This window comes from Heliconius melpomene, chromosome 16, assembly GCF_056956725.1.
Source record: "Heliconius melpomene rosina isolate 202511_hmr_F chromosome 16, ASM5695672v1, whole genome shotgun sequence".
In the NCBI taxonomy this organism is placed as follows: domain Eukaryota; kingdom Metazoa; phylum Arthropoda; class Insecta; order Lepidoptera; family Nymphalidae; genus Heliconius; species Heliconius melpomene.
The window spans coordinates 9,483,649-9,496,161 of record NC_140404.1 but is presented as its reverse complement, the minus strand read 5'-3'; the positions used below and the strand labels follow the sequence as shown (position 1 = coordinate 9,496,161).

General features: G+C 34.2%; 1 protein-coding gene across 2 annotated transcripts in view; it reads right to left on the bottom strand.

The window, feature by feature from the left end:
• Positions 1-1,561: 1,561 nt before the first annotated feature.
• Positions 1,562-12,513, bottom strand: part of Cph (BCL11 transcription factor chronophage) — a 32,874-nt gene continuing 21,922 nt past the window's right edge. For both annotated transcript variants that reach the window (XM_085199216.1, XM_085199217.1), the window contains exon 5: positions 1,562-5,321. In XM_085199216.1, the coding sequence (XP_085055342.1) occupies positions 3,334-5,321 (1,988 nt within the window). In that variant the 3' untranslated portion in view covers positions 1,562-3,333. The remainder of the gene's footprint in view (positions 5,322-12,513) is intronic.

Here is a 12,513-nt window from a genome sequence, read left to right as displayed (position 1 = left end):
AAGTGTAGGTAACCCCTGAGGTTTGTGGGTTGTCCTATTGGTTATTTTTGAATGTTTTTAAAATAATCAATTTTTGATTATTTTTTATTTAATTTTTCATTAGGTCTACACTGTCGTCTCCTTAGCAGGGTAGTAAGAAAGAAAAGCTCACTATTTCTTCATAAATCTTTTTTGCCATTCCTGTTATTCTTCTTTTTATTCTTTTTTATTAAATATTTTATGTCTATTAACCTTTTATGAGCAGTACGAGTACTACTGGACACGGGCAGGCTGCTGAATTCGGGGAAGGGTTTTTATGGTAAAACGTGATCATTTTATTTTGTATTTGGGAACTTTCTTAGGCAAGCAAATAAAGAAGCTTAATTTGATAAAAAATAAAAATTAAACTAATAATTAAAGTGTATTGAGTATAACATTATTTATGTGTTACTTTAAACTACATTTAATTAACAACCAGATTAAATAATTATGTATTCGACAAATTGTACACAAACAAATCTTTTTTACGTAAATTAACATTTTATTGCTACTAGATTTCTTTATATTCATATTTCTGACTATAAAGAGGCATCTAAGTGTTAAAAGATCACTTGTTTCATAATTAGAGATGGTAATTTTCACTTTATATAAGCTACACCTGAGAATTACTTATAGATGTACCAAAAAATAGCTTTTTTGCGAGTGCAACTTAATGTTTTAACCATGTTCATGAAATGATATTAGAAACACCTTTTTAAATTTAATCTAAGTTCAGTCAATCTTATTATTTTTTGGAAACGTTTTTTTTATTATTTTTTGGGAATTATTACTTATTAGTTCTAATTAGTCTTTACCAAATGTATAATAAGCATGTTGTATTTAGAAATAAAGGAAATTATTAAAATAGAAAATCGTTGTTTTTATTAATATCTATCGCATCATCGGGTACGGACTACACTAATATATTACAATTATATATAGTATACATACCTATCTATAAACCTTCTTTAAATCAGCTTCACGCTGTATCCCGCACACAGCGGGATAAGCATTTTCCGTCGAATACTGGAGGCATTGCGAATTGAATAGCAGAACGGAGAAATGCAAAAATAAATATTTAATTTCGTCGAGTTGGGATCGAACTCACAACCAGTCGCGTTTATACTGTCTAATTTAGTGAAGACTATATTGGAATCCATTGAGTAGTTTGAAAGATCTATCTTTCTTTGTAAAGTGCTTGTTTTAAGCTACGGAAATTTTCCCTAGTTTCCCTCGCATCGTACAGTATCTAATTTATTGTATTTTATCATATAAGCTAACTTCCCTTTCCCACTTTCCGCCGAATTTTGAAGGCTTTGACTATAGAATGGCTGAACTCAACGACGTGCTTTTGCCTCATCAACAGAATGAAGGAATGAAAATATAAAATATTTCATGTCAACGAGTGGGAATCGATCCCACAACCATCGCGCTTACAGTCGCACCCTTGCACCGCAACGTCACTACGGTCTTGATATAATCAGTTTAATAGTTAAATAATAGGTACCTACTTATTGATATAGGGTTAAATGAAAAACATGTCTGATTAACAAATCATGGATATTTATTGAAATAAAAATAATAAAAATGAAAAATAATAAAAACAGTTCATCTTTCACGTAGTTACACAATAAAATTTGTCTTATTTATTTGTTGCTATTCACCCCTTTTGTCGTCCTTCCGTTATCCTGTTTACATGAAAGTGTTTAAATTTTGAATCAACACTAGTTTCAAACAATAATATATTTGTACTGTATAAATCATTAGTATAGAAATAAATTATCTAAAATATCGGTAATTTAATAATTATTTATTAAAATGACGTTTAGAGATGGGCAATTGCGAATGATAATAATAATAATAGAAATCGATTATTTTATTATAATAAATTCCATTAATAGCAATTGTTTTCATGCAGACCTATATTTAAAATAATTGATTAATTATGAGATTTACTAAGAATTACAGTTTAAAATTGTATTCGAAATCGACTATCGTTATAATAATTTTGTTATTCGATTATGTTGTAAATCATTCGTAAGCGCCCAGCCCTAACTAGTGACATTTTAATAAAACTAACCTAATCTAATAGGTCCTATCAAAATGACATATTCTTACATCATTCAAAGAGGTCCTAACAGTTTGAAATAACAGGATATCGATTCAGGAGACAAAATGGAGTTTTTTTTTATTATAATTTACTTATAATTATCTAATATAAATTCTATCATAATTTACATTAAGTACGTATACTGAAAGATTTCACGCTTGGACTATAAGGTACAAGGTCTTCCACATGGGACATTTTCATTTAAAACAAAACTGGAATATTTTTCAGTCTTAATAAAACAAGTAACTAGCTTTCGAGGAAGCTTGGAAATAAAGATCACATATTTCAAGAAAGTTTTAATTTAATAATATTTAACACTAATTTCATTATATATAGACGTACCTTGTTGGTAATAACACCTATTAACGATTGCAATTTTGTTTTCTACGACTCTAATTATAAAAGGAAACTCACCGTCTTAGCCGAAAATGAATTTATTTTATGCGAAATATTGTTGTTTTAAAAATATTATGAACATCAATAGGTAGGTACTCGTTTTACATACATATGTATTACCCTTACGTCGATTGTATTTACAAGTTTTAACTAGGATAGGAAACATTTTCTTAGTAATGTACATAATATACTAAAATTACGAAACAACTTACCTAATATACCGTACACATACCTACATAAGATCTTAAAAAATACTGAAAAAACCGCATTAATTGACACTATACAGCTTATAAACTAAACGTGCTATAATGTTAAAATCAACGTAGCTAACTTTGGCATTGGTTTCTTTTTACAATAAACATGTCAAAACAAGTTGAAATATAACATAATGAGTACAGCCTCCAATGAAAATAACCAAATTTCACATCTAACACCAACAACGAAACGGAACTAACACTCACACAAAAGATATGTCACTAAGTGTGTCTATCACTTAAAGTAATGCCCTTCGATGCTAGGATTTTTGGGCTCATATTGCAATGGGTTTTATATTATATAAAGTAATCGCCATTTATTTTCTTCTTAAGACTAGAAATTGAACAAACGCCGACTCGCCTAGTCCGGTTAACATTGAAACTTAGTAAAGACGATTAATTTATATCTATGCCATAGTCAAACTTTAGTACATAGTAACCGGACTACATTTCTATATATATTAACAGAAACTTGGTAGCGTGCAGCAGGTTTATTTAGAAGATCTGGCTGGGCGGCGCGGGTGGTAGTAAGCGAAGCCCACCCCAGGGGTAGAGTCACGAGGCCTCATCACGACATGCGTTAGAGTCATCGGATAAAGCGAGAGCACCATTACTTTGATTCACAACACATTTACGCATATGTTTCTCAAGCGTCGACGGTACTGAGAACGGCATTTCGCAAAAACGACAGCGGTATACGTCTTTGCCAAGTCGCCCGTGCGTCTTCATGTGCCTCGTTAGTTTTGAGCTCTGAGCACACGCATAGGAACATAATTCACATTTGTAGGGTTTCTCGCCTGTGTGCGATCGCCGGTGGACCGTTAAATTTGAGCAATTTTTGAAAACTTTACCGCAGAACTCACAGGTGTCGTTTCGACGTCCTTCCTTCGATTTTAGTAATGGATTTTGTAATAATCCGTTGTTGCTATTCTTGAGGCCATCAAAAATGTTATCAGGCGGCCTTTGTGCGTGTAAAGTTGGTAACCACCAGCCTTCTCCCCGATCCATATCAAGCTTCATTCGTTTTGAGGCCTCAAATGGGTTTTCAAACGGGTTGAATAGTGGGTGCGGCTGAGGTGGCATTTTAGCAAATTCTTCTTTTAAGCGCAAAGCAGCAGTAGGTGGCATGCCGTTTGGCTTATCGGTGGGAGGACCGTTGTTATTATCACGATCTTTTGCTAATTGCCATTTAAGAGAATTCCCTGATTCTTGCAATGCTTGCTTGAAAGCCTCACTATATTGAGCAATGTTAGATAACCCAAATTTATCCATAAGCTCACCGACTACCGAGGCTGTAGGAGGATGGGCTGGTATTGCTGGAGTTTGCTTGCGAGGAGGACCACTAGGAACGCTGCTATTGGATACTGTTAAATCTTCAGCCTCCTCAACATCTTCTCCATCATCATTATCTTCTTCCTCTTCACCATCTAATTCTTCATCTTCTAATTCATCATCAGAGTCGTCCTCACCAGTATCACCCCCAGATTCACCATCCTCGGTGTTTGCATCAGGACCTCTATGAACTTTCATATGCTTCTTCAATTTTGAATTTTTCTCAAAAGCTTCGTCGCATTCATTGCACTTAAATGGTTTCTCCCCAGTATGGGTACGACGATGCACCATTAAAGTATTTTCAAATCGGAATTTTTTACCACAAAATTCACAGGTGTGTATTGCCTCGTCATTATTTCTCTTCGGTGGTGTTGAAGATGGTCGTTCCGGCGGTGCGTCAGCAGTTTGAGGTTCAATTCGTCTATCGGGGGATATTGAACTGTGAGGCCTTATAGCTTCTCGAGGAGTGTCCACCGTCCCGGGTCCGGCGCCCGCGGGAGGAGTCTGGCCGACTCGCGAGGGCGACGGGGAAGCGAACGGAGGCGAATGCTTCCTGGGGCTAGGAGAGCTCGAATTGCCTGTGGCCGCCCCTGGACTGGTCGTACCGGCCAGTTGCCGCAAGCGCTGCGAGTAAAAATCCAGCTGGGGTTCTAAAGAGAGAGGCTGGGATACAGGTGGTCTTTCTCGACCCTGTAATGATGTTGGAATTACAGGCGGTCGATCTGCAGGCGATGGAAATGCCTGGTGTGGAGGGAGTGAATTAGCTGCTACAGCTGCAGCGGCCGCAGCTAAGTTAAGTCCATGATGACGAAACTGCTCTGAGACAAGTTGCTCCATTCTAAATCGATGGTCATGATGATTAGGCCGAGCAAACAGAGGAGTTGGTGGTACTGACGGGTGAGCTAGAGGAGGTAAACTACCTGGTAAAGGCATACGAAGCAATCCACCAACTCCAAAAGGGGAATGCATATCTGGTGGTGGCAGTAATGGATGGTGGCGAAGTGAAGGTGGCGGTAGCGGCGCACTTGTAGAAGAACACCCTGAACTCGATGAAGAAGTACTTGAGGAAGAGTGATTCTGTTTGCTTGGCATTTGTTGTGGCATACTCTCCACGTAAATCTTTACGCCATGAACGTGTTGAACGTGCTGTACCAAGCGCCAGGCGGAATGCACTCGCGCTTTGCACGTCGAGCAGACGTAGTTACTCGGTTCTGAAACAAGGAAAAAACACGTTAAAATTCGTAACGAATAAATGGTAGCTTTTCGATAGAAGATATACCGCGATATTAACGCTGGCAAAGTATCTAGTAATAGCTCTCACATATCGTAGTATAGGCCTAGGGAGGGCGCGTGGTGCGCATGTTAAACAGGAGGTCCACGGGCCCGGTGCGTCGGCAGCCGTGACTGATAGCCCCTCCGTGTCTCGGGTGATTCATGCACCTCTAAAATCTTATGAAATATACGCGTGCCCGAATCACGTACACCCGCCCGAGTTAAGAATGTTGATATTGAAATCTATATGTAACACTATCACGGTAAAAGAAAATAGATAAACGACGTGACAACGACCAAAACACAAATCAAGATTTTTTTTAAGCTTAGGTCCCAGATGATATATGAAAAAGACAATTAAAGACGTTTGTTTTAAAGCAAAATATCGTTATAAGGATTTGGTGGTCAAGAGCCGTGGCGAAGCTGCACCTCTAGTTGTGACAGTGATGGGATTGCTCATTGTGATGCCGAGTCAAATTTTATTGTGGACACCATTGTATTACGAATATGTCTCCAGCTTATAGTGATGGGAACTTAATATAATCAGATCAAGAGTTTATGTAATGTATTTAAAACATGTTTAAAAAGTACATGTAAAAAATTGTTTAATATTTTGATTTGTATATCAGATTGTTTTAAAAATATATTTTAAAATAATTAATATTAATATTAATAATATGAGTATTCGGCGGAAAGTGAGAAAAGAAAGTGTTAATGGGAACGGAGTATCTTAACTCTAGATTCAAAAGTTCCTTCCATCTACTATAATTATTAATGCTGATTTCCGTTTAGAGTTCATTAAATTAAAATTCAAAATCTAACAACAGTGGCAAAATTAAAATATTTTTAAGAATTTCCATGAATTTTCATATTGTACTTAGTACAGACCTACTTTTAGTTACGAAATCAATCCAATACAATATTAAAAAATTATATATTCAAGCTAAATCGGATTACACAGCACGTATCACCTATACTAATAGATTATACAATATATTGTAAGTAGTTGTTAAGGTATTAAAAGGCAAATCGTTATCGATAGTAGGAGATCGTCACTGCGGTGGGCGCGGTCCGATACCATCTCGAATGTTAAGACGATTATTGAAATGTAACGGTCAAATTGCTCTGTGGCCGACCGGAAAAAATATGTATGTATGTCTGTATGTATGTATGTATGTATGTTTGTATGTAGCGCAGGAACAATGAACTATAAATGATAACGTTTTGCAGCTTAACTGTGTTCCATGGTAGAATATTATATTTGTATTGGATATTTCATAATTTTTTATGCAATGTATGCAATTTTTATGCAATTCTAGGTAATATTTTTTTTGGTTTAAGTTACATCTTATAGTATAGCTATAAGTATGTTTTAATATAAGCTTTACGTATTTATGAAAATAATTATTTTTGTAAAAATCATTTTGAAAAAAAAATATACCAAAAAGTTTTTTTGTACTTTACTTATATGATAATGATTATTATCCTTTTTTTGTACTTAAAATATAACTTTTTTATTTTACCGTATTATATAATTCGCACTACATTATAAAGCTGCACAAAAACACTATAAAAAATAAATACTAAGTAAGCCAAATAAGGAATAGACAAAAAAAAGAAGAAGAAATATAGCTAATATTTTTAAACATTTTAACCTTTATAGTGTAACAGTACCGAGCGCGTAATTTAAATACTATAGTATCAAGACCGGTGCGGTGTGATAAGTGATAATTAAACAATAAGCGAGTGGGTCGACGATGGCGGGATTTATATTAGACTATAATCAGTATACAGTTAAAAAGACAATTTTTAAAATTATTTTATTCTCTTCTTATATCTCCTACATATTGTGCAGAAAGATCGAAATAATAGTTTTCTACTTTTCACAGCTTTTTACATTTACTCTAATATTCTAAAGTGGAAGACCTAAGAGAGGTTCTATGCTTTTGGTTTATTTATTTTTTTGAAAATCGAAACATTATTAATAGTGCTAATCAATTATTTATGAAAATATATTATACTTTCTTCATGATATGACTTGTATATATATCTTATATATAAAAAAAGTCACACTCGTTTAAACGCCAAATACTGAAAAATGTCTGTCTCCGGAATAACGGTTAAAGACGAAGTTCCAGAAGTTAACAACCGTTTCGATTTCAAAAGGCAATCGTTGATTATGGGCATTGTGGGCGAATCAGTGGGGGTGAAATTTTTAAACGCCACCCGTCTGGACCACCCCTTTGGGTGGCTTAACTCCGGACAGTGCGTTAACCGTTTCAATTTTTCCTTTTTTTCGTGCAAATTTGTCATTGGAAAAGATATAAACGAACATATGTATGAAAAAAATTAAATAAGCATTTAACTTTTTTAATGATTTGCCTAGTGAATATTGAAATATGTTATTTCTAAACGCTATAAACAAAAACAACTTTTTTATTTCATATTCTATAAAATATTTTTTTTCGATATTTTCATAAAATATGTTAAGATTTAATACACTCCCTAATAACATAAGGTGATAAAATTTAGATTCTGTTTATCATTGTAAATACCGTTTTATGACGTTGATGTAAATCTAAATGGCAAAGGCGTGCGCTCGAGAATTATCTTTTGCAACGATGGGCCTAGTAATGTGCTTCAAATTTTAATCATTAGTGTACAAGACCGTTAATCGTTTTACTTACAGAAGTATATATTGTTAAAATACCTTCAAGAAATATTGGATTTTTTTAGAAACGGTCAAAGAGGAGAACGACTTCGTAAAAATACAAATTTCAAAAATTTCATATAAATATCATATCCCCATCAACCTCGCAATATAAATCGAGCACCCATCAATATCAACGATATTCACAATTTTTTGGACTTCCCAAAAATTTACCTCATCATTACCAGAAAGTAATAAAAATATTTTTTTTAACAATAAATCAAAAAGTTGTTTGCGTTTCAAGTTTCGCGAGCCACTTCAAAAAAAAAAGAACAAAAGCCCGAAATGACGAAAGAATAGTATCTAGTCCATGTACGGGAAAATAAAGTCATAAAATTTAAAGCAGGGTTGAAAAATGTGAATATAGTTCGTATAAAACATTCGGCCGGATGCCGCCGGCGCTTCTTCCGGGCTGCAGTTGTTAGCGCCCCGGCTCCTCTCGCGGACAACACTGAAGCCTACCTATATCGCACCCATTAGTTCTTTTGTATTTTTTGTAAGAATTCTTTTTAAATTAGCTTTTGTTTAATTTTAATTTAACTAAGTTATTTGATAGATGCTTATTTAATGATTATAAAAGGCTTTGTCCTATATTAATTCAGTAATCTTAGTTGTATGATCATTTTTGACGTTACTACTGAAACCAATGTTTGTTTAATACAGAAACATTAATAAAATAAAAATTAATAATATAAATTAATGTTATTTTATTGATAAAATATTAATAAAAGTGAACAAAAAGACATTAACTAGATAAAATGCGGTCCTACAAAGTTTAAAAAAGTTTAGTAGTTATAAGTTAAAAATTTTACTAGCTTTTAAATTTTTAATAGTTTCCACGTTTTAATGTTAATGATATTTTTTATAGGTATCATTGTTAAATTATTATATGATATTTAAAATTCAAGAAGAAAACATAGAACTCCGTCACCAACTTCTCTATTTTCTCTTATTTCTCTATATTTTCAAATACAATTGAAGACACAAAAAAAAACCACCTATTCTATAACATATTTCAGCATTTCAGCACTAACAATCCACACCTAATTTGAACGGCAATTACTTGTTAAAAAGGCGTCCTATTTCCAAGGCATGCGATATTTATAAGCGAGGCTAGATCGACTTGTTATGCGGCGGATGTCCGTCGCGCTGAATGACCGCCTTCCCCTTCCGCCCAACCCGCCCTCAGCCATAACCCCGAATGGTGCAAATTGTGACCCGTAACGTGACATGTTGCGGTATGAAAAGTATGAAAAATAAAAATTGCTGAAATGGAACGCAATTTACGCTAGCTTATTTATGTTGGCTATACTCGTATATATTTTAGTGGTTTCGTTCGAAATTATGGTATATTTTGGTTTATTGGTTGGTGGTTGGCATTTTATTGGAGTTTTGAGGTGTGGTCTGTTAGTGTGGTGTGCTGAAATTTTTCTTTTTTATTCAGTTAAGCGTGCTTAAAGATATCGGTATTGTATATTATTATTAGATTATAATCTATTTATCGTCACTGGTTGATTATAAGCAACTTATTTAGGTGGGGGGAAAGGGTAGAATGTGAGTTCGATTCTAACTTGTGGAAATAAAATATTTAAATATTAATTATCATTTCGTCTCTTTGTCTCCAGAATTTGGCGGAAATCGGGAAAGGAAATGAATAGTAACGAAATATTTTATAACTAGGTTCCCAGGTTACTTCTATCTACCCTGATGTGAAGCTAAAAAACAGCATATTTACAACAATTTTCATATAAAACAATAAATTTATCAACGTAAATAAGGTAAGTTAATAATTTTAAAATAATAATACGACTGTATGCACAAGACTTTCTGAGACATCTCATGCGTCACACCCAAACGTCCTCTATGCTGTGTCAGAGTAAACAATGAAATGACCGATTCGACTGACTCTACCTATCTCCAGTGAGTACACAAGTGTTTCGCGGTTCGTACGGAATGTACGGCAAAGTGACCCAACTTGTCATCTAAATAGTCTGTGTCACCTACAAAATTTTAATGTTCAATTTCTTTTCTTTTCACGCTTCACGCTTTATTTTGCACTTAGTAAAAGGCAGAGAGACTCTCGGAACCAAATATTAAAATATTTCGTATCCATTAAGACGTGCCATTTCCTACTTTCTGCCGAATTCTGAAGACATTAGTGTTGAGTGGCGGAATTCAACACCGTGCTTTCTTTTCATTGCCGGAGTGGGAATCCAACTCTCAACCGTCGCTTTTACAGTCGCTCCCTTGTGCCCGAGAGCCACGACGGCTTCTAATATTGAAAATGCATATCGATATTTAATATCTTAATGAAATAAAATGAATTAAAGACAATATGAGAAAATTTATGGGTTTAGAAATAAATATTTATGTCAAGAAACAGAAATAGAAACGGTAGGTGGAGATTTCTCTCTCTTCATTTCCTAGGGTTTCTCTCTTTTGATAAGAGAAACTGTTAAACAAATTTATTTTGCCTCTGAAAATATCTTTTGAAAGCTGAATACTATTATATTTTTTTAAAACTGCTAAATTTTGACATACTTTCGCAATCAATTAGGGTGTAAATACACTGTGACGGTGATCACCGCGCCCGTTTTCAGTAAACTATCGCCTTACTCTGCAAATTGTTTCCTCCCTCGCCACAATCAGTTCCGCCTTTGGGCGTGATTTTACTAATAGCCGATTTAAATTTGATATATTTTATATCACACATATTTAGAATATATCAAATTTTTGTAAAAAATATATATTTGGATATCTAAAATCCGAAAATATTAGACAAAAAGATGAATGTGATAAACAAAAATAGTAAAGTATTACGAAATTTTAAATTATATAATATAGCGAGCTTTTTACTGTAGTCTATATAAATGAGGAAAACAAAAACAAATTATAATATTTTTTTATAACATTAAACAAATAAACTTTAGTATAATCTAAGCACTCATATCAAAACAAAAGTGTACTTTATTATATAAACAATTCAAAATTCTACGAGACAACGAATGTGATCTCCAAAATTGGTCCGCAACGTCTTTTCCCAGATGTGAGGGGCTATTTTAAACTCGTAATAACCGTTGTCGACACGTGTGGAGCGACCATTACCACATATTACAAAAAATGAAGGAAAAACAATAAAATGTAAGGGGGGTGCTAGGGACATCAAAGTGGACGCGATTTAAAATTGATTTTGAAATGCAACGTTATTAATATTTTGTCATACGAATGTAACATATGTTAATAATAAAACCTTAAAGGAAGACTTTAAGCATCAATTCCAGCTCAAATTTTAATTAAGCGAATTCTCCCTACTGGTCAATACAGATCGGACCCCACGTCGAAACCACAAAGCAACTATGACAACTATTCAATCTAGCCATCGTGTATACTCACAATCATTCCTGTCAACAATGCTATAAAAATTCCTGACCTAGGGGAGTTTGAGACCTATGCGATGCCAATATTTGATAATTTTAATAAATCATTGAAAAATCTAAACCATGCTAAATCGAACCGTTCCAAGCAATCTATCATAGAGTAAATCTATGATATATTTACACACAGTGAATGCATTATCACTATTCCTAAATCAGCTATCAACGGACTCTTTTCACTAAAAGGGTGAGCTCCACTATAGAAAAGGTTGACCCTTCATAAAGACTTATCACCTCATATACAAAATAAGGTTGTACTAATCCAAAAAAAGTCGAAGGAAATACGTTTCTAAAGTGGGCCGCGTTGAGGTCAATTTCCAATAACAAAAATATCGAAGATGGGATCTAGTGGAAGTCGGCAGTAGTTTTTTCTCAACAATCTCCTCTCGGACTTAACTTACGTTATCTCGCCCACGAATGTCACGAGGAATAGAAACCCGCACATACATAATAAGGACGATATTTCTAAAGAAATTTAAATTTGCCCGCAAAGGCCCCGAGATAGGATTAAAGATTGGGCGTCGAGATGGTCCTTTGTGGCCGACCCTTAAGAAAACATGTCTTGATATGGAAATATCTAAGACGGGACTTAGCGAGAAATCATTTACGGGGGCGATCAAGGAAACGATCTATGAATGCGTAATTAGTATACAAATACAAGAGATTTATCTGAATCAGCGACCCACTACCGCTTTTGTGGTAACGTTTATTTTGCATGAGTGGATAAGTAAAAAGCTTTGTTGTTTAGAATATGCTGACCGACCGTTTTACGATGCGGTCGACCGTGGACTTTCGAGTTTAAAAGGATAATTTTTATCGGAGACTATAGGGGGACTTATGAAAGTGACATAGATATAAATTTCTAACATGTTATCAAATTGTTTATTATTTTCCCTTTTTTCCCGTATTATTGTTTTCCCTTTTTTTTCGTGTTTTCTATGGACAAATTTTGTCCATCTAATTTAAATATGAATAACTTAGGCAACA